This window comes from Malaclemys terrapin, chromosome 1 (genome assembly GCF_027887155.1).
Source record: "Malaclemys terrapin pileata isolate rMalTer1 chromosome 1, rMalTer1.hap1, whole genome shotgun sequence".
NCBI classification, from domain to species: Eukaryota; Metazoa; Chordata; order Testudines; family Emydidae; genus Malaclemys; species Malaclemys terrapin.
The window spans coordinates 188,573,798-188,596,150 of NC_071505.1; the positions used below are offsets into that span (position 1 = coordinate 188,573,798).

Here is a 22,353-nt window from a genome sequence, read left to right on the forward strand (position 1 = left end):
CATGCTATAAAAACTCCAGGTGGGTTGAAAATATCTACTCAAGCTCCACTCCAGACAGCTCCAGCTGAATTTAAGCCATGGTTATAGGGCTAGAAATGTGAGCTTTATCTCATAGGAAAGGGAAGATTCCCAGCTTCCCAATGGGACATACAGCCCAGGAAGGTCCCTACATATTAAATCATAAAAATGTGAATGGTTAAGTATAGAAAAGCTATTTTAGGTCATTTTAGAAGTTTTTATGTCTCCCTCTGAGTGTACATTGGACTCATGATTGCTGAAGCACCTGGCTTAACAGGCAGAGGGATAAAAAAATATGGTACTTAAAACATCACTGTCCACTGGTGCCTTGCCTATCTTATCACTCCCTTCATTGCTAACAGCAGCAGAGCTGAACCAGTGCTATCCACTGAGTGAAATTTTAGGGAAAAAATCCCAGCGTAGACAAGGTTGTTGAGTCAGTCAGTCAACTGAGAGCAAGGTAGAGAGTCAGGCAAATTCCACAACACATTAGGAGAACTGGTTCAGTTACAAGTAGTTGCTTCAGAACCAACTACCATCAATGCCGTTCATGCATGGCTAGCACTAACATATTTTTATCTTATTTATCTGAATTCAGTAAAAATTAGTGGAGTGCTCACAACCACAGGCAGGTTAGTGCAAAATTTAATTTGCTTTTATCTGCCTAAGACCAGGGAAGCATGAATATAATGTATGTGGTAATCAACTGGTGTACTCTGTATGCGTGTAAGAAACAACGAAAGAAAGAAAGAAAGAGAATTTTCTGTTAGAGATGGGCCTGAAATTAGGATATGTATTCAGAGCCAAATACAAACTCTGACAAAGTTCAAACTGGTCAGATATGATGTTCCAGTTTGGCCCACTTCAGAGAGATGCCAGAGCTGGGAAATTCAATCTGGATCTGGTCTGAACTCCTGCAAAGATTGAGGTGTGGGATTGGAATACAATCTGCAGTGCTAGTTTGGTCCCATCTCCTATTACATACTCACCCGTGTCATCTAACAAATAAGTTGTAGAGTGTGATTGTGCATACTAAGCTACAAACTGTTAAATGCTCATGCATTCCCACTTTCACATTTATCTCTGAACACAACACCAGTGCAGGGAGTTGATTGCAGATGCTTCCTTATCATATTTCCAATATTGTTTCTATTCTCCTTCATGGTGGCAAGCCTTAAAGGGGCTGCAGAACTAGTGCCCTAGCTTAATTATTACTTAATTCATCCCAATAATGTCAAAAGGAGATGCACACAGACTAAGCCATTTTCAGCAATTCCTTACTGATGGGCTTAAAAGAACTGGAAAGAATATTTGAAGGCAGTATAGAACATTGTAAAGGCAGTTTTTGGATCCCTTACTTTCCACTAGTTTTTTTTATTCCTGCAAAAGAGACTGCAGTCCCCCTAATATTTTCCGAGTGCTCATTTAAATCTTTAATGGGACAAAATGGGGGGGAGGGGGGACTCTATCTGCGAAACTGGACATTAAATGAAGCAATAAAATATTTGCTAAGAGAAGGATTTAAATTAGCAGAGAAATCAGGGAAACAAGATTGCTTTGATACGTGTGTTGGTATTGTTTCTTAAAACAGATACACTTCAGCTGAATTCCTTACATCCTGAGTTTTGATCCTGGGAGGAAATCTGTAGATTGGTTGGGTTTTCCTCAGAGACCCATAAGACGGGCTAAAAAGCAGTGCTCTGCTGGGTTAGACCAATGGACTCGGCAGATTCTGCTTTGCTAATGATCGTGTCAAAAAGTCTGAAGTAGAGAAGGAAGAAAAGTGTGGTGCTCGCTTCGGTGCCAAGGGGCGGAGCGGGGTTCTGGGAAGGCTTGATTGAGCTTGGTGAAGACACCCGGGGGACAAGTACCCACGCGAGGTAAAGCGTGCGCGTGTGAGGGCAGGGGTTCTCCTGTCAGACAGACGGGGACGCCGCGCACGGGTGCTACCGAGCCCGCCACACTGTGGCTAGGAAGGAGCGCTGAGCTCGGCGCGCGAGGAAGCAGCGATGTGTGTGAATCAGGAGGGAGGTGCCGGGCCCTAGAAATGCCCAGCCGGGGGTGGAGAGAAGGGGGGGCACTTCGGGATTGACTCCCGCAGGCTCTCACGGTAGCCGTGCCTTGGGGAAAGGCTCGTCCCTTCCCCTCACACACACATACGCAGCAAAGCGCTGTGCCAGGGACTAGTAATTGCTGGGACTTCCTCTTGGGGGAAACTGCGCGGAGGCGCGGGCTCGGTCACGGCGGCTCTCGGCTCCCTCCTCCCCGCTGGTGCTGTAGTCCCGGGAAGGACGGGGCGCTTGCAAGGGAGGTGGCTGCTGGGGAGGATGCGCTGCCAGCTGGGGGCCGGGTTCATCATGTGACTCTCCCGGGCTGCAAAGACCCCCCCGCCTCCTCCCCGCACCATGAGTGAACTGGATGCTGGGCAGCATCCAAGCCGGAGACAGGTAGAGCCTGGGCTGCTTCTCAATCTCCTGTATTGCGTGTTCCTAGTGGGGACCAAGGAAATCGAGGCTCTGACAGACTTCTCAGGTAAGGCAGCATGGCCATGCCCTGCCCGGGGCTGGCAGAACCCTCCTGGGGCTGGGAGGAGACAGGGACACTGAGTAACAGGTGGGCACCTCACTAGCATGCACTGGGGGAAAGGGGGTAGCTTGTCTGCCTGCCCAACAAGCAGGGTGCCAGGCCAGGATCAGGGGGTGTGCCTAGGAGGGGCTCCTCAATACAGTGCGTGCCCAGCACTGGCTCATCAGTAAGGTGCATGGCCAGGATTAGGGTGCCCAGCTCTCAGCTCAGCGAGATATGTGCACAGGGTGTGTGCCCAGCAGGGATGTGTGCATAGGATTAGGGTGCATGTCTAGGAGTAGTTAGGTGAATGTCTGGGAGGGGCTCATGAATAGAACATGTGCCCAGGGTTATGGTGCACCCTGGAGTGGTTCCTCACTAGGGTGCATGCTGGGGATTAGGGTGCATGCTCTGGTATAAAGGTATAATGATAGATAGATAGATAGATGAGAAGACTGGAACGTTTTACTTTGGCTAAATTGTCTGATTTACATTTTCCATTTGAGCTATTCAGGTCATAAAGAATAATTTTGGAATCAGTGAAACTTCTAACTGTTACCATTGCTTTGGAAATCACATTTAGGAATTTAGTTTTAGCCTTTGGGCCTGCACTGGGCATAGATGTTAGCTGTACAAAGCCCACACTTAGACACAGGGCAAAGATTAGTCAAAGGGAGAACACTGGCTACCTCTTCAACACAGATCAGTTAAAAGAAGAGACCCATTAACTCTGTAGCATTGAGCAAGATCATGCCCATCCCGACAGGCTGTTAGGCCAACACCACAAAAGTTAATAAGAGCATGATTCAGACCTTCTGGTGCTGTAGAATTACTCAAAGAGGAGGATATAGGAAGAGGGAGTTAAGGGTTCCAGGGAAGTGGCATGGGAAGCAGTGTGACAACTTTAACTATTCAGTACCATCAATCTCTTTTCAAGTAAAACGATGAGAACACAATTTGGTAGCGAGTAAGGGCCTGTGCCAAAGTCCATGGGAGTCAATGGAAAAACTCTCACTGACTTCCATGGACTTTGGATCAGGCCCTAAGTGAAGATATCATACAAGGGCAGTTCTGAGACTAGTGGACACACCAGTCCCCCATCAAAATGACATGTGGCTGATAATGCAAAATTTAAATAGCTTTGGAAATTGTACTGATGCTGCTGCTTATTTTCAGCAGAAAGAAGGGACAAAATTTCTATTGAAGATTACTATTTCTGTTTAATTTCTTTTGTTATATGACATAGGACATTTCATTGTTGTTATGAAAGTACTTAGAAGATCAGCTGTTTGTCTTTGCATATTTAATAATATGCTTAGTATTCCCCTCATAGTTGCAACCTTACCAAACTGTAAGCCAATGTTTTCTCCTATGGCAAAAGGTAAACCTCACAATTAAAAAGCAGAGTCTAACTTTCCAAATCCTAATCAGGTTCCCTGGGACAAAGTTAATACATCATCAATAATATTAATACATTATTATAAATATTAACATCGTTAATGTTAATACTCTTTAAAATGCTGGTGGGTGGTTGTGCAGAGGCTGGACATGTTTATTTTCTCAAATGTAGGAAACATAGTTTGTACTATTGTTTCAAATTGAATAAAAGTGAAAATCCTTTTCCTGAACAAGCACACCTAAATTGTAGAGAACAAAATAACAGATTTATATGTTATATGACTACCCTTAGATTCCTTTCACATGTAAAAGGCTTTTAAATACTTGTTATCTTACTCTTAGGTGTTTTGTGGCTTGACTCCCAGTTATTGGTAGTAGTATTGGAGTTACTAATGTAACTGTATATAAGTAAGAAAAAATAATAGTAATAGAGTTCACATTTTCCATTTCTAATAGCAACTGAATTCAAAAATATCCCTAGATCCTCTCACAAAAGATTATTCAAACTTGAAATTAAGTTATGTAGATAAGGAAATCCAAGATACATTTCAAAAGTACTTATGTATTCAGTATTTCATTGTTCATAGAGCTATCCAAATAAATGAAATGAATCAAGACAATCCCCCCCCCCAAACCCAGAATCCAGCATTACAAATATGCCATACAGACAACTGTGTAAGTAAAATGTAGAAGAGCCTCTTAATTGCAATCTATTGCCAGCAGGAACTGGTGACATTTGTAGGCATTACAATCTGCTCACATTTTTTCTTAATGCAGGCATGTAATCCGTAGTGATAAAGAAAAAAATCAAAATGTTAGCAATCCCTTTAAGGGAAAAAAGAATGCTATCCAGAACAATCCAAGCAGGTTTTTCACTAGCTCCGAATTAGTGAAACTTACAACAGGTAGTGCAGGCCAAAAGCTGTCAGAAAATTCTCAAGAAGTAAGATGAAACCTGTAAATGCCATCCTGAGTCTGCTTAAAACTAATATACCTGTTAAGGAGCTGCAGGCTATGCAACAGCAAACACAAGTACTGAGCTTCTAAAGTTGCTGACTTTCCTTATACTTTCCCTTCCTTCCTCAGCAAAAGCACACAGTAGATTTTCTTAAGCCTTGTTGAGTTTGTGAAAACAAATCTGCCTCTCTTAAAGAGACAGTACACTATTGGCACAAAGACTCGTAAGAAACAAAACAATCTCTCTCTGGCAGAGGTGAGCTGTGCCTGCTGATAGGCTCCCCTCCTCTCTCCCCCCCCCCCCCCCCCCCCCCGTGTCCCCTCTGCTCTCAAGGACAGATGTTAAAAGAAGCTGTGCTGATTTACTTCAGCTGAGGAGCTGGCTCTCAGTGTTTTGTAATCCACATGCATGTTCACTTTTTGGTAGGGTGACCAGACAGCAAGTGTGAAAAATCGGGACGGGAGTCGGGGGGTAATAGGAGCCTATATAAGAAAAAGCTCCCAAAGTCGGGACTGTCCATATAAAATCGGGACATCTGGTCACCCTACTTTTTGGAGAAGGTGAATCCAACAGCAAAATCTCCATGCGGCCTGGTGCGCATTTCCTTTTGAAAACCATGTCACAGCAAAAGAAACTGAAAGAGTCAAGGGGTCATTTAAGTGTTCCGTACAGTTGGATCCAGTAGTGAGAGATTAGTGATGCACACAGAGTTGGAAGGAAAGTTGCTTAAGCTTTTTCTCCTCTTCACAGATCTTGAGCTTTTATACTCAGATTATCAGGTGGCATACTTTCTTGGTTCACTGATCTTTTCACTCTATGTGATTCTAGCATCAGATCTCTACCTCAGCAGCCCCAAACTGGGCTGTCTCTCTCTCCTCCTTCTCCTGGCATTCTGATGATTTCCTCTAATCACTTCCCAGCCTGCTGTGAGAGCCTGCATGAAACAACAGTACATTTACCCTTTCCCTTTTTAAATACATTAAATTGTGCTGTTAGTACTAACCTGGAAATTGTTCAGTCGTTTGTTGGTCACAGGACCTAATTCTCCCCACCAGGGGCGGCTCTATGTATTTTACCGCCCCAAGCACAGCAGTCAGGCGGCCTTCAGCGGCACACCTGCGGGAGGTCCGCTGGTAACGTGGATTTGGCGGCATGCCTGCGGGAGGTCCGCCAGTCCCACGCCTTCGGTGTTCCCGCCGCCAAATTGCTGCCGAAACCGCGGGACCGGTGGACCTCCCACAGGCGTGCCACCGAAGGCAGCCTGACTGCTGCCCTCACGGCGACCGGCAGGGCGCTCCCCGCGGCTTGCTGCCCCAGGCACGTGCTTGGTGCACTGGTACCTGGAGCCGCCCCTGCTCCCCGCACATGCAAAGGTTTGGAGCATAGAGTTGGACTTATACAATGGAAAGATACACAAAAGAACAATAAGAATGAGGAGTACTTGTGGCACCTTAGAGAATAACAAATGTATTTGGGCATAAGCTTTCGTGGGCTAAAACCCACTTCATCGGATGCATGCAGTGGAAAATACAGTAGGAAGATATATATACACAGAGAACATGAAAAAATGGGTGTTGCCATACCAACTATAACGAGACTAATTAAAAGACTTTTCTTTTTGCTGTTACAGACTAACACAGCTACCACTCTGAAACAAAAGAACAATGACATTTTAGGCAAAACAGGGAAGGTAGGGGTTTATTTTTTAAAAAGTGTTCCGGTCATTTTCAAGAGGGTCGCTACAGTAGCTCAATGGCCTCCAGAACTATCCTGCTTTCTCCATACCTTACAGGGCCAGCCCAAGCTGCTTACCACAGCCTTGACACGGTAGAGGCCCGAGACTACACCAGGGTCAAGGCAGTCATCTCACATGCTTTTGATATCATCACCAAAATCCACTAGCAACGTTTCTACCAGGAAAGATTTCCCCAGGGTGCCAGTCTGCAGGCTATGACCCAGCACCTTAAGGAACACTGCTGGAGGTGGCTTCAACTTGACAAGCAAACTGGGGAGCAGATCAAGTAGAGTTGGAGCAATTTACACAGATTCTCCCCACCAGCAGCTGGGAATGGGTGTTATGACACCAGTGGGGCCTTGGCCGATGCAATTAGGTTGGTGGAAAACTTTCTGGGGGCAGGTGGCACCACAAGAGCTGGGTGGTGACCAGAAGGCCCTAGACACAAGGTCTCCCTGCAGTATGCCTCAGTGAACTTGGGATTCTACCCTGACCTGCAACCGTTACCCAGCCACAGCTTGGATGGGACCTGGGAGTCTGGGCTCAGGGGCCTGAGCACCCGAAGGAGAAACCCAGCCCTGATGGGGAACCATCCAATGCTGGGAAGGGATAGAGCGAGCCCCCCGACCAAACCCTGCTTCTTGTGCGAAAGGCCTGGCCATTTCTGTCAAGAGTTCCTCTACATGGACTGCTCCTATGGGCAGGTCTGGATGGCGGATACCCAGGCCAGAAAGAAAGGGCCAGACAAAATCGTAATTCCTGTGCAGGTTAATGGGGTGGCTGTGCTGGCGTTGATAGGTTCTGGGTGTAGCCAGACAATGGCCCGAGTACATCTAGCCAGGCTGGGAGACAACCTACACACCATCTATCTACAGTATGTCCATGGAAATATACACCCATACCCCACTAGGGAAGTGCAGCTCATGATAGGTGAACACTCAAGGAAAGTGTGGGTCAGGGTAGCCCCTGCACTAGTTTACCCAGTGATTCTGGGTCAAGACCTGGAAGATTTTAAGAAGATTATAAAGTCCCGGGATAATGACCTGCTGAGGGAAGAAGACCCCCAGGGAGGGACCCCTGAATCCCTGTGGTCAGGAAACCTAGCTTGAGTCAGGGATGAAGAGGACTCCAAAGAGAGCCTATCACAACTGGAACCACCACCAGGGAGGCAGAAGGCCCCCCAATCTGAAGACTGGGATTTGCTCATGGCCAAAATAGATTTTATAAGTGCGCAGGAGGAGGACCTGACTCTGAGACGGGCATATGAGCACCTCGTCACAGGCGTGAACTGGGAAGTGACAGACCCATGGCTGCTGCAACTATGCCCTCACTTTGAGCTATGGGAGGAGAGAATGTACTGGATGGCCAAGAATGCCCAAACAGGGGAAATATGGGTGCTAGAGATGGCACATACAATACCCTGTGGGGGTCAGATTGGGCAAGAGAAAACCTTCAACTAGGTAACCCTTAGGTTTTACTGGCTGGGGATACATGGAGAAGTCAAGGATTATTGTGTGTCATATCCCGAGTGCCACCTGACCAGGTCCACAATACTCCTGAAAGCCCCGCTCATCACCCTCCCTGTGGTTGGGACCAACTTCGAAAGAATCGGCATGGGTCTGGTGGGACCGCTCGAGAAGACGACAACCGGGTACCAGTTCATTCAATGATAGTGGACTATGCTGAGGCCATCCCCCTTTGAGCTAGCACAGCCACTCACATCATCCCCGACCTGCTGAAGCTATTCACCCAGGTCAGAGTACCAAAGGAGATCTTAACCAATCAGGGGCGCAATATGACATCAAAATTGACGAAAGAGCTATGTGATCTCTTAAAGATTAAGACCTTAAAGATGTCAGTCTATCACCCTCAGATGGACAGGCTAGAGAGTGCTTCAATAAAGCCCTAAAAGGGATGCTGAGGAAGTTCATCGCCTAGGACCCACGACATTGGGATCAGTTGCTCCCCCTCCTTTCTACTATCCGTGAGGTGCCTCAAGCTTCCATGGGGTCCTCAACATTTGAGCTTCTGTATGAGAGACTACCCCATGGGGTGCTAGATCTCCTCCAGGGGATGTGGGATGAGCAGCCACCACTTCAACACAGTGTGGTCCAATACATAATCTGCCTGCAAGAGGATTTGGAGAGGTTAGGGGCATTTTCCCTGGGAAAACTTGTTGCAGGCCCATGAGGACCAAGAATGAGCCTACAACAGAAGGGCCCGGATGACAGAGTTCAGGCCCATGGATAGGGGTCCTGCTGCTTTTTCTGACCTCAGAGTCGAAACTGATGGCTCAATGACAAGGCCCATTCAAGGCGCTAAGGAAGGTAGGGGCAAGTAATTATGAGATACATCAACCCGCTAAAAGTCTGGCTTGAGTGAGAGAGCCTCCTTATAGCATCATCTCTGCCCGAGCTGGAACTCGGCTCACACATGCCCCCAGGACAAGACACTGGACTGATTCCACTGGGAGAAGACTTTCAGCTGGAGTAAGAGCACTAGCTGTGGCAGTTGGTGGAAGCCTTTGCCTCGGTGTTCGCTTCGCTACCGGGGCATATGCACCTGGCACAACATCACAGATACCAAGCCAGGGAAAAAGGTCCAGGAGAACCCCTGGCTCCTGCCAAGGAAGATGTGTGAGGCAGTCCACTAGGAACTGCTGACAATGTTGAAGTTCAGGCAGGGCCAGCTCCAAGTTTTTTGCTGCCCCAAGCAAAAACATTTTCCCACTCCCCCCACCGGCCCCGCCCCAACTCCGTCCCTTACCTGCCCCATTCCAACCCCTTCCCCAAATCCCCGGCCCTGCCTCCTCCCCCGGGCACGCCGAATTTTCCCTCCTACCTCTCCCTCCCAGGCTTGCCTGGGGGGGGAGAAGCAGAGCGGCAGCGCACTCGGGGGAGCAGGCAGCAGTGGAGCGGAGGTAAGCTGGGTGGGGGAGAGCGGTTCCTCTGCCCCCCCGGGTTACTTCCTGCGGCCGTCCCCACACCCCCACTGCCGCAGCTCACCTCCGCTCCGCCTGCTCCCCTGAGCACGCCGCCACCGCTCAGCTTCTCCCCCTCCCTCCCAGGCTTGCTGCAAAACAGCTGATTCACGTGGCAAGCCTGGGAGGGAGGGGGGAGAAGTAGAGCGGCGACGAGCTTGGGGGAGCAGGCAGCAGTGGAGCAGAGATGAGCTGGGGGGAGAGCGGTTCCTCTGCCTCCCCCCAGGGTTACTTCCTGCGGCCCTCCCTGCGCCCCTCCCCCCCCCCCCCCCCCCCACCGCCACAGCTCACCTCCGCTCAGGGCTGGATCCTGACTTTTTGCCCCCAAGCAAAAAAAAAAAAAGGAGCCGGAGTGCCGCTCCTTGGAAAGTGCCGCCCCAAGCACATGCTTGGAGCACTGGTGCCTAGAGCCAGCCCTGAGTTGGGGTAGTTGAGGAGTCCCATATGAATGGAGGAACCCCATTGTGCTGGTACTGAAAACCAACTGGTCAATCTGCTTCTGCATCGATTTCTGGAGTGTGAATGCTATATCAAAGTATGACGCGTACTCTATGGCCCGGGTCAATGAGCTACTAGACAGACTGGGGGCCCCCAAGTATATATTTACCCTTGATCTAACAAAGGGTTATTGGCAGATTTCCCTAATTGCCTAATCACAAGAGAAGGCCGCCGTCTCCACGTTGTTTGGATTATACCAATTTAAGATCATGCCCTTCGGCCTACATGGGCTGCGGCCACCTTTCCGTGCCTAATGGATCAGGTGGGGGGTGGGAGGCCCACAAGGTCTGCAAGACAATACCCCAGCACCGGATCTGAGGGGGGAGGCTGTGTGACAGTGTGTATAAAACCCTCTCTGGACAGAAAAAGGTTAAAGAGCAGCTCTGAGCTCAGGAGGCCCTGCCCCTCCGCCTTTGCTGAGAATGCTCCACTGGAGGTGGGGTTTAAAAGGAAGCTGGACAGCTCTGTTGGGCATAGACAGGGCAGGGAGAAGGACCCACTCTGTGAGTTGTGGAGGAGGAGGACGTAGCCAGATCCAGACCAGGAGAAGGCATGCTGATGAGCGACAGCTTTTATGGGTCGGAGGCGGGTAGGCAAGCCTTGAGGTAGCGCTTGCAGGGACAAATTGCCACATGCCCTGGGAAAGAGGGAGGTAAGAAGTGGCCCAGGAAGGCTAACTTAAGGCACCCCAAGATGAAAGACGCTGGACAGGCCTCACAGGGTCCTGAGTTGACACCTGGAGCAGGAGGGCCTGGGTTCCCCTACCCATCCTATTGCAACCACTAGGTGGGGTGGCAGCAACCACTAGGTGGCGGACAGCGAACCCATTCACCACCCTCTTCTCCCAAACTCTGCTCATGTAATATTTTTGCTGGATCACCTCACAGTATGAAGGCAATATAATTTACACAGGATTTGTCCCTTCCTTTTTCATAAGAGTCACATTGGTCTTATGGCTATGGGTGGAATTTTCAATCTCCACACATTTTGTTACCACAAATCAAGGTTAGACATGGTTTTGCCTTTTCTGTAACCCCTCTAGGGTTATGTAGTCACATATGCTTGTTCCCACAGTCTTCCTAAGTCTGGCTTTCAAATACAGAAATAGGGTTTCTCTAGGTATCTCTTCATTTGGTGAACAGTGTTATCTGAATAATACATGTCGTGAAAATCCATGTCCCCAATGTCAGGGTTCTAAACCACTTAATTGGATAGAGAAGGCTGAGTATCAAAAAATGTAATGCCACATTTTGGAAACAGGACATATCTCATGTAGAAGTTGTCCACATGGAGATGTAAGATACATTGGTTTAAAGATCTACATAGTCTGTATTTCTTTAACAATTGTTTGATGCAAACATGCTTCATCCTGTATGTATCATGAACTGCAAAATAGAGAATATTTATTCTGATGTCTGCTATCCTAATGCCATTTTTTTAGTGAAATCACATCCATATATTTAAATACTGGGAACTGAATGCCAAGGGCTTGAAAAACAAATGTAGGGTCAGCTCCAATGCCCAGTAAATATAATGGGACTCTTTCTTTCCATTGACTTCCATGGGAACCAGATTGGGTCCGTGGCTAGAGAGCTCTTTTCTTCTCTCTTAGCTATTCACCAGAGGAAGTCTAAGGCCCCAGTTCTGCAAAGCATTTAAGCACATACACAAATTCATCCCTATTCAGCAAAACACTTAAGCATGGGTTTATCTTTAAGCCTATGCTTAAATGCTTTGCTGAATAGGGATGGTTTGCTGAATCAGGGCCTAAATCAGAGGTCCCCAAACTGTGGGGCACACCCCCCTACGGGGACACAGAGGAATATTTGGGGGCACGGTGGGACCTGGGCCAGCCCTATGAGGGGCGGGGAGGGAGCACCACCCAGCCCCACTCCACCCCCAGCTCCACTCTGCCCCCAGCCCTGTTCCGGCCCCACATCCAGACGCAGCCATGCTCCCAGCCCCAGCCCTGCCCCCATCTGTGGCCCCAGCCTCGGCCCCCTTACCCCTGTCGTTCCCCCTCCCCCGGAGCTACGGCCCTGCTCCCTACCCGGCTCCCTGGGGGGGGGGAGGGGCACAGACAGGGATGGGGGGGCATGACTGTGAAGAGTTTGGGGACCATTGGCCTAAATGCATATTATTTCATCAGTGGTAACTTGCAACTTTCATATCTGAGAATGGGTCAAAATCTACTTAGAAAAGCGAAGACTTTCTATTTTGCTAAATCACCCCATTTTTGAGAGCCACCATCACAAATGCTTAGTTATTTGCTCATTAGAGAATGCTGGAATTGTGGTGGGTCACAAGGGTTTCAAGGAGGTTGTGGTCATCTGACCCTTATATATGGAATGACCTCCTTACCCCAATTCATCAATCAACCACCCTCTCTTCATCCAGATCTCTTCTGAAAACCCATTTCTTCTGTGTAGCCTCCAAGAAGTAAGTCTGTAATAGAAAACCAAAAGAATCTTAATGGAACCTCAAGATATGCACACATCAAAAGGGAGTAATTGTGAGATCTTCTACCTGGGTTGGAGAATTATTTTGGGGGGTGGAAGAGGCAAAAGAAGCAGTCTATAGTTTTGCTAGCTCCAACCCTTTTTGTTTTAGTCCACTCACAAAGACATCTGTTTTTTCAAGAGCAGTTCAGGCAGAAATAATCACTGCTTTAACAAATTAGGCTTGGTCTTCTACTCCAACAATAGAGAGCAAATGGAGTCAATGAAAAGTAAACAAAAACACTCAAGAAACATCAGCTGACCATGCAATCCTCCCGCACAATAAGTTTCCATTAATTTCCATTAATTAACACAATCCAGATTCTCATAAAACACAAAGAAAGCAAGTGAATGCCATTTTATTTGGGGCTTTTAGTAAAGTGGTAAGAATTTTGATGGCCACATTGATGCAGCATTTGTTTTGTTGACTTACCGTGTTAGCAGAAGATAGAATTCTGTATAAATCCACTGAGTAAATTCTGTTGACTCACTGTGGTAAGTGATGCTTGGAACTCAACCAAAATAGTAAGAGAGATGGTAAGAGATGTAATTTCTTGATATTGTTTGAAAAGGTTAGATGCAAATGTTGGTTGCTATATTTAAAGGAAAACATTTGTTCCATGTCAATAAGAAAGGGACGCAAACTTCAGAGTTCTGATCTGAGCTGGTTTGAGGTTGTGGGATGTTGGATTTGGTTCTGTGAAATGTGAGGACTTAGTTAGATGTGGGTGTTTTCTGTCAGGCCCATCTCTATATTTTTTGAGTTTGCGTTTTAGACTGTTAACTCCTTGAGGCAGGAACTTGTTTTATTTTTGTGTCTTCTAATGCATTGAGCATATTGTTGGCACATAACAAATGGTATATTCTGTAAGTCAAAGGAGAAGCAAATTTCATAAAACAAATTTGTTGATTAGCTTCTCCTGCCTTTATACTACAATTCAAGCTGATAAACTTCTCAGTGGGATAGGACTTTCAGGTGACCTCAGCTTTATTAAGGAAAGTGGTACTAATTCCAAAGAAATACTAATCCCATTTCTTATGCAATATGTTTCACATTTCTCAGTAACGTTCTCTAGGTTTATAACCAACCACTGCCCAAGAAAATGCACTTTAATCAGTCACCAACTATCAGATTTTTTTCACCTTCCAGCCGATCAACAATTATAATTAAAATATTTTTCTTTGTCACCAAACATAGAAAAAATATTGTATTGTCTTAGAGAGAGTTAGAGAGGCACAAGTAGGCATGGTTGTGCCTTATTTGTTCAGCATTGTGAGTCACTTCATCTGAATTTCTGTGCATTTTAAGAGAGTTGTTTAAAAGATCCATTGTGCAGCTTTTGGCAACAAAAAGAATACCAGCACTGTTTGGACACTAATTTAGAATTAATTTTAAAACATAAGTTGTAACATAAGGCCAGATGCAAATATCCATTGAAGTCAGTGGAACAATTCCCAAGGATTTCAGTGGGCTTTGGATCAGGGCCCTAAAGAACTGTAGAATATTTTTTTAAATTTATCTTTGTTTTCTTTGTTCACATGCTGGAAGACACAAGTTAGATTTTCAGAATCACTTTGCATTTTTGGACCATAGCAGAATTTTTGGTCTTTCAGTTTATCCAACCTAAAGTTGAATTGAGTAAAAAAATGAGAAGCCAATTGCCGCGCTAATGAAAGTAATCCAGCCATGAACATAGCTTTTCGGCCTTGATCTAGCCCAGTGTTTCCCAAACTTGAGACGCCGCTTGTTTAGGGAAAGCCCCTGGCGGGCAGGGCCAGTCTGTGTACCTGCCGCGTCCGCAGGTTCGGCCGATCGTGGCTCCCACTGGCCACAATTTGCTGCTCCTGGCCAATGGGGGCGGCAGGAAGCGGTGGCCAGCACAGCCCTCGGCCCGCGCCGCTTCCTGCTGCCCCCACTGGCCTGGAGCGGCAAACCGCGGCCACTGGGAGCCATGATCGGCCGGACCTGTGGACGCGGCAGGTAAACAAACTGGCCCTGCCCGCCAGGGGCTTTCCCTAAACAAGCTGCATCTCAAGTTTGGGAAACACTGATCTAGTGTACTGTTAACTGACATCTCCTCTGCTGGGGGGATTGTAGGCCACCCTTGCAAGGGAATGGATTAAGTGATCCCATTCCTCACCTCTAACTCATGTGATCCTATGTCATGTGAATTTTAGAGGGTCAGATATAAACTAGGACTGTTTAAACCCCACAGGGTTTCGTTCACAATGGTGTTTGCAAACTGAACCCTGCATTGTGTTTCTTGAGGGATTGACCCCCACAAGATTGCATGGAGATTCAAGTTTACAAACCCAAATTTTCAAAGGAATATTTTCCTCCAGACTCTATGATCCACCTACTTAAAATCTTTGGGGTGTAGTGGTTTCCTGCTATCTCCTGGACATGGTTGCCCCCTTCCTCAATCTTCAGAAGATGATGTCACCAGCTATGTATTTCTTTCATCTTTTATTTACCAGAGTTCTAGCCAGAGCTACTGCCCTCATATACTTGAGGGTAAGATTGAGGTCTTGAGGCAAGTTCATTCCTGATGTAACTCCATTGGGTCCTCTATTTTGGCTTCAATGGAGTCACCCCATGATGAATTTGGCCATTGAAGTTTGACATGTAATCAGAGTTATGATATGTCAGATAATTATGATCCACAAGACATGTTCATGAAATAAAGGAAAATAAGTGTTTTCCTTTAGGAAGATGCATGTTGATAAAATATTTTACTGTAGCTAGTGACTATAATCTTCATCACTAGAGTCTACTTGGATTGCTGCACCTATGGTAAAACACTTATTTTTAATATTTGCTTATGAAAGGCCTGCTCCTCCAGCTCTCATTGAGGTCAATGGCAAAACACTCAGGATCTGGTCCTAACAAAGCAACAGAGTCAGAACTTAAGATCTGGAACTAGCATTTGCTGGTTGCACCTCTGCTGAGTTCTGGACTAGACATCTGAGAACAGAGAATTCTGTGGTCACCAGTTTACCATTGTGCTTTCAAAGCGAACATCTGCCCATTACAAAGGGTTAAGATAACACCAACTGCTGGCACAATGCCTAAAATTAAAAATAAGATGATTATACAAGCATTCTTTCCCTTGCGTGACAGCACAGCCTCTCATGCTGCCACTGTGGGAATGGGAATCTCCAACCCACGCAGCTCTGGGGGACTCCATAGGGATTCCAGAAATGTTTACAATCCACAGTGAAAACAAAATGATAGAGTTAGCTCCATGTTGCAAGTTGTGGAGAAGCGGGGGAAAGAATCGTATCTGAAAAACTAAGGAAATGGGAAAACTTAAGTAAAGCTAATGAGTATATGCAAAAATAAAATCTAGCAAAGTGGGCACTCTGGCATTATGCTCAGTGCTGTACAGAATGTGGAGTAGACAAGGTCCCTTTCCAAAGAAGATTACCATTGAATAAGATTATTAGACTAAGACTTTTTAGGGTGACTTGAACTATGCATCCTGGAAAACTGCTTTGGGGAACTTGGGGGAAGAAAGAAGCAAATTATGGAACAGACAAATCGGATTGCTCTGAATTCCTGGAAGTAATGTTTTTCATGGAGGACTTTCCCCTCTGTCCTAAGCATTAATATTAAAGAGAACCCTCTATATCTATAGAAAGAGCTTAAAGAACACCTGGGTGATGGACTAATAAGAGTTACGTTGACTCTTTGGTAGCTGAGAGGTCCCTTTGTGAAGAATATTAGCTAATTTATAGGCAATGAGAAGGAAGGTCCCTCGCTGCATACATCACAATCAAAAGAGTTAATGTACACATATAGATCCTGATTCTCCTCTCACTTTCCCACCTGTACCAGTGTAAAACTGATCTACACTGGCATAAGTGAGAGATGAATCAGGCCCTTTATGTCTGCCACTACTAATTTTTTTTCCTGGAAACAGAGCGGATGAGAGGAGCATTCCCATTTTACCTGCCAAACCTGTACTAGACAAAGCTTTCTTTTATCACTGGACACACTGCTGCCATCTCCAGCACTCTCTTCTTGCATAAAGCCTACTTCTATAACTGGTTCTTTTTAATTCTGGGTGGGGGGGAGGTTTTACACTACACACTCAGTTCCTCTATGTGCCTGACTGTTATCTTTTATTATTGTTATTAATATATATTATCTGTATTGCAGCAGTGCCTACAACATGCTAGGCTCTATCTAGATCAATATGAAGACATCACTGTCCTTAACCAGAACCTTAACTTTGCTTTGATGGGCAGAAACCTTGAAGCCGTCTCTAACCCCAACTTTCTTTCCCTCTTCATTTTCAGACCAAGATTGCATGCCAGTTTCAGCCTGCTCAATTGCCACCTACTTTGCATATGTACAACAAGCATGTGCATGCACAAAAGCAGGGATTTTCATGCCCACAGAGTTAAATGGCAACTATCCATATAGCTATCCAGTGCACACGCTCAAGTCTTTGATTTACACATGTGTATGTGGTAGTGTCTGCCGTAAGATGTCATGCACTTGAACACACAATCTCAGTCTGAAAATCAGTCCTCTAATTTCTTGAGTATGATTGTTCCTTCTTTTACATTCTTCCTAAATGCTTCTTCTTCGAACTTCAGGTGTCCAGAACTCTGCAGCCAAATGACTTTCTCACTCCAGGAAGCAGGAACAGTGTGTAACAACCTAACCCTCTGTCATTTCTGATGGCTTTGTAGTTTTTTCTAAATCCAATGTATATTGTCTCTCCATGGACATGTATTATGCTATCTCTCTATGTTTGCTTGCCTATTTCCTGTCTATTTCACTCATCTCTTCCACTATTGTCTTCCTCTCTCTTACCTCCACAGGTAGGGAATCACTCATTCATTTATGCTGTCCCTTTTATGGCCCTTTCCCCCTCATTCATCCCCTCGAATGACTTCCCCACTTCAAATTTCACCTTAAATCCTTTGTTTTATTGTAATGAAGATTAGCTTTCTCTGAAAACGGTGTTGTGACATCATGAGTGGAGATCACTGTATGCTACAATAGTACTGTATCGTAGCACAGTGAAAACGAGCCAAGTAAACCTTAGCCACTTTCATTTCAGCACTGCAAAGGGATGAAGCTGCAGTACATAGTCTCTGCTGTTAGCTGGATAGAGCCACCAGAAATGGTCAAGCAGCCTGTAGAGAAATTATAATTCTTGGAGCAATATTAATCGATTAATCTAACACTGCTAAATAGCCCTGCAGTGTTCCTTGTGGGGCAGCAGTTGCCACTGCAGGCCAGCTGAAAATCAGTCACTTTCTGGTAACTTAGTGGGAGAAATCCTGGCCCCTTTGAAGTTAATGGGAGTTTTGCCATTGACTTCAATGGGGCCAGGATTTCATCCTGTCTCTCTACCTATCAATAATGGAATTTTATTGCTGGGTAGCTGGGTAGCTATTGCTAAAAAATCACCCATGAAATCGCAAGTGTCCAGAGATAATTCTTCAAGAACTGACTAATATCTCAGGCTAGGTCTACACTACCCGCCTGAATCGGCAGGTAGAAATCGACCTCTCGGGGATCGATTTATCGCGTCCCGTTGGGACGCGACAATCGATCCCCGAATCGGCACTCTTACTCCACCAGCAGAGGTGGGAGTAAGCGCCGCCGACAGAAAGCCGCAGAAGTCGATTTTGCCGCCGTCCTCACAGCGGGGTAAGTCGGCTGCGATATGTCGAATTCAGCTACGCTATTCACATAGCTGAATTTGCGTATCTTAAATTGACTCCCCCCTGTAGTGTAGATGTACCCTCAGTTGTAGTAGAGCTTATCAGTGGCTTAATCATCACTGGGAGAGTTCTCCTCTTCTGAATCTGTCGATCCTGCCCATACAATTTTTACTGGCTGTTGGCACAATTCTTGGAAAAACTGCAGGGGCTGATGGAGATTTATAAAATGGATTAGCTTTTCGGGACTCCAACAATAATATGTGTGGTATTTCAGTCTATTTTGATCTGAAATGAATTAGCATCTCTTAAAAAACAGAGAACAAATTACTATGCTAATCAAGCTACATTGAACTATGAATTATAGCCAATATAATAAACTTATATAAAGGCCTGATTCGGAGAGCTGTTAAATGCTGTGGGCCTTTCATATTCAGGCTCTAAAAATAAATGTTTGCAGAATACATTCTTGATAAAAAGGCATTCTATTAGTAAACAGATTACTTTTAATATGTGCCAGGTATTATCCTCAGAGCTCATGATTATGTTCTGACAGTGCCATTCTTCACTAAGGGTGAAATGCACCCCAGTGCAGTGGGCCTGCGCAAAGCTTATGCATCACTTTAACTTTATTTCGAGAGAGATAAGTGGTGCACAGGTCTTATGCTGGCCACCTACACAGAGGTGAATTAATCCCAAATGGAATGATATTGTTCTGGATAAGAACAAACTAATGAATTCCAATGCTTTGTATTGTCAATTACAGTATTTGTGCTATTTTATGATGCACTGGAATCGTAAGTGAGTATTTCCAGACATTCTGATGTTTACATTTGTAAACTACAACATTCCCATTTCCAGACCTTCAAACTTAAAAATAAAATTCTCCCTGAATTTCCTGACATTGAGTTTTTTAAATTAACTGCTACAGCATTCTAAGAATGTTATTTTAAATTGAGAGATCTATTTACAGTCTTAATTCTATTTAAGCAAGGTTGGTGTTTTGGGGCTGGGATTGTCTTTATGGTTGATCAGTGCCATGTCCTCTTTACAATAAGAAGTGACAGTGAGGCGCCAACTTGCCAAATCTCTAATGATCTCTTCCTAGCTAAAGCTCAGACCCAGTACTCCACCTTCATTCTCCTCGACATGCCAGCCGCCTTTGACATCATCAACCATGCTCTTCTTGACATCTTGTTCTCTTGGCTTGTATAACTCTGTCCTTTCCTGGTTCTCCTTTCACCTCTCTAGTCACTCATTCAGCATATTCTTTGGAGGATCCTCCTCATCTACCTTCCAATTGTCTGTGGGGATTCCACAGGCTCTGATCTTGGTCCTCTTTTCTTCTTCCTCCAAACCTTATCGCTGGTCATTTTATTTGTAAACACAAATTTAACTACCATCTCTATGCTAACTTCTAGATCTACCTCTCTACTTCAGAATTGTCTCCTTCTGTCCAAATTAAAATCTTGGCCTAGTTACGTTCACAGCATACACACAGAAAAGCCAAACAAAAAAAATACTGCTCACAAAAGTGTAACACTGCTTTATTTCTTAGAATGCAGGTAACATAAGAGAACCCAAAAACAAAGAGCAACAAAGCATGCTGCTCCCTAAACCAACTCAGCTGTCTGGCTGCAGACTGATTGCTGCTCTCAGATCACACACTTCACTACAGAGTTCCCTAGCCTGCAAGCAGGACCAGGAACCCTTCATTCATTCCTCACACTCTTACAGTGATAGCTTGCAATTTCAACACAGTCCTCAATACACCAGAGGCCTCTCTTTCAGATATCCCGTCATTGATGTCTAGCCGTCAGCTCAAGCTCAACATGGCTCAGGTCAGGTGGAGCTTTGAGACTGCTGGATGTGGAGGCAAGAGTGTGACTGGGGGGACTACAGCAGCTGTTGCAGCACCCGGGCTTGGCCTGGGGAGCAGGTAGGAACCGGGGTGATCAGGCCAGGGCTGGGAGCAACTACCCCTGGCCCAAATCCCCAAGATCCTTCTTCCCAACCTGGTGCCAGCTGTCTCCCTCCTCCAAATCTTCAGTAGCTCCCTTCACATGCCATGCAGAGCACCACCCTGCTCCCCCTCCTATCCCTGGCACCCCAACTGTCTCCCTCTCCCCCACAGAGCACCCATCCTAACGTTCCCCAACATCCCAACTTCCACCCACTCCCTCTGAGTCTCCCCGCTCCCCATGTTAGTACATTTAGGTTTCCATGTGCACCTCCATCCTTCCCATTCAAAGCGACCTGCTACCTTTGGATGGTTTTCCTAGTCCGTTGCTTTGTATCCCTCCATTGGCTCCCCCTTGTCAATTGCATCAAACATAAGCTGCTTGTTGTCTTTTTCAAGGTTCTTCACAATCAGTCCCCCCATCCATCATCTCATCCATCATCATGGTGTCGATGCTTGCCTCCACTCACCCGATAATAACAGCCTTCACTGCTGACTTGTTACATTGTCAAACAAGCACCTCTGTGCTTTTTCCCATGCTGCCCTTTTTGCTTCGGAGGTGCTCCCCATAAATATTCACAAAGCTACCTCATTGTCCCCCTTCAAATTCCTCCTTAAAACTCTCCTTTGCCGTGATGCCTACAAAAAAATGGACAATGGTTAGGTTGCTGGTGTGCTAAAACCACACCTTTTCATGCTGGTCAATACTGTGTCATTATTTATTTGTGCTCCCTCATCTGTCTGAATCCAGCTGTTGTCTCTAATTGTATACTTAGACTGTAAACTCTATGGGGCATGGATATCTTTTTGTTATGTTTGTACAGAGCCTAGCACAATGGGGTCATGGTTCATGATTAGAGCTCCTAAGTGCTATGGTAAAAATAATTAATAATAATAATAATTAATAACATAATACTGTAGTTCAATCTGCATGTATTTCATGCTTTATCTATGTAGTGAATTTTAGTCAGAGTTCTTTGTCAACATGGTGGACACTGTAACTAAGCTGGTCAATTCTGGAAGAAAGGATTCAGCTTGGATTTCACATATGCTTTTTGAGTCCTAGTAAAAAGTTGCATTCAGTTACTGACTTGTGTTACGCAGTAGGTCACACTAGATGATCACAATGGTTCCGTCTGATCTTAAAAATCTTTGAACCTATAAATCAATTTATGATGCTGTGATTCAGGCTTAACTTCTGAGTAGGTTTGTACAGATTTTTAGGTTACTTTATACACAGTGTAGCCCATATAATGCTTATAACTGTATGCTTTGAGCCAATGGGAAAAATCATTTTCCTTAAAGCCCCAGCTGCGGGAGTCATGTTATTACATAGGAATCTCTACTTTCATTTGTGGGCAGGGGGAAGGGAGAGGGAGGAAAAGGATGTTTCTAGCTCTCATGTTTCAGAAAAAACCTTGAAAATGTGAACCCTGATGTCTCAAAAACCAGAAGAAAAATCAAAAGAACCCAACATTTATTATTTTTTAAAATCTTGATTTTTAAGCATATCTCATGATTTTGGGGGCCTGACTTGTGAGTTTTGTATGCTCGGGTTCTGCAATACTATCCCCGTCAGGTTGGCTATGGCTCCCAGTTTAGATGAGTTTTTAAAATATACTTTTATAGAACATACAACCAATAGAAATACTTCCATCATATTAAACAAAAAAGAGACATCTTGTAACACAAATAAACATTCCCCTGTAATGTTTGTAATAATTCAGACAACACTGCAGAGCCTGTATCAGAACCCAAACCTAAACAACTTGACTCTAAAGCAACGTGAAACTGACTAGTTGCCTTTGTTCATTGTCCCAGCGCAGAGAACTGCAAAAAAGTAAACAGACATCATAAAGACTGGCAAGTCCATTCAATTGCTAAAATGATCTCTCTCTGAATAATCCCAGCTGTTATTAGTTAGAGAGATAAGGACATTTTTTCTAATCTGACATTGCCCTTTGGTAGGAGTAGTTGCCTTTAGGAAAATTGGTCTCTGCACAGGATTATGTAAACAATATAGAAGCACATTTTGTCACTGAGGCACAGGCCGGCATTAGA

The 22,353-nt window shown here is 45.3% G+C and overlaps 1 protein-coding gene across 3 annotated transcripts in view; it reads left to right on the plus strand.

Moving 5' to 3' along the window:
• The first annotated feature begins 1,802 nt into the window (after window positions 1-1,802).
• The window catches only part of EVA1C (eva-1 homolog C), a 67,978-nt gene continuing 47,427 nt past the window's right edge, over window positions 1,803-22,353 (plus strand). The window contains exon 1 of one of the 3 annotated variants that reach the window (XM_054048060.1): window positions 1,803-1,898. Coding sequence is in view for 2 of the 3 variants with exons in the window: in XM_054048070.1 (XP_053904045.1) it covers window positions 2,424-2,550 (127 nt within the window). In the remaining variant the exon portion in view is untranslated. Of the gene's footprint in view, window positions 1,899-2,086; window positions 2,551-22,353 lie in introns of those variants that run through there. The other 2 variants (XM_054048070.1, XM_054048051.1) reach the window with 2 other exon arrangements.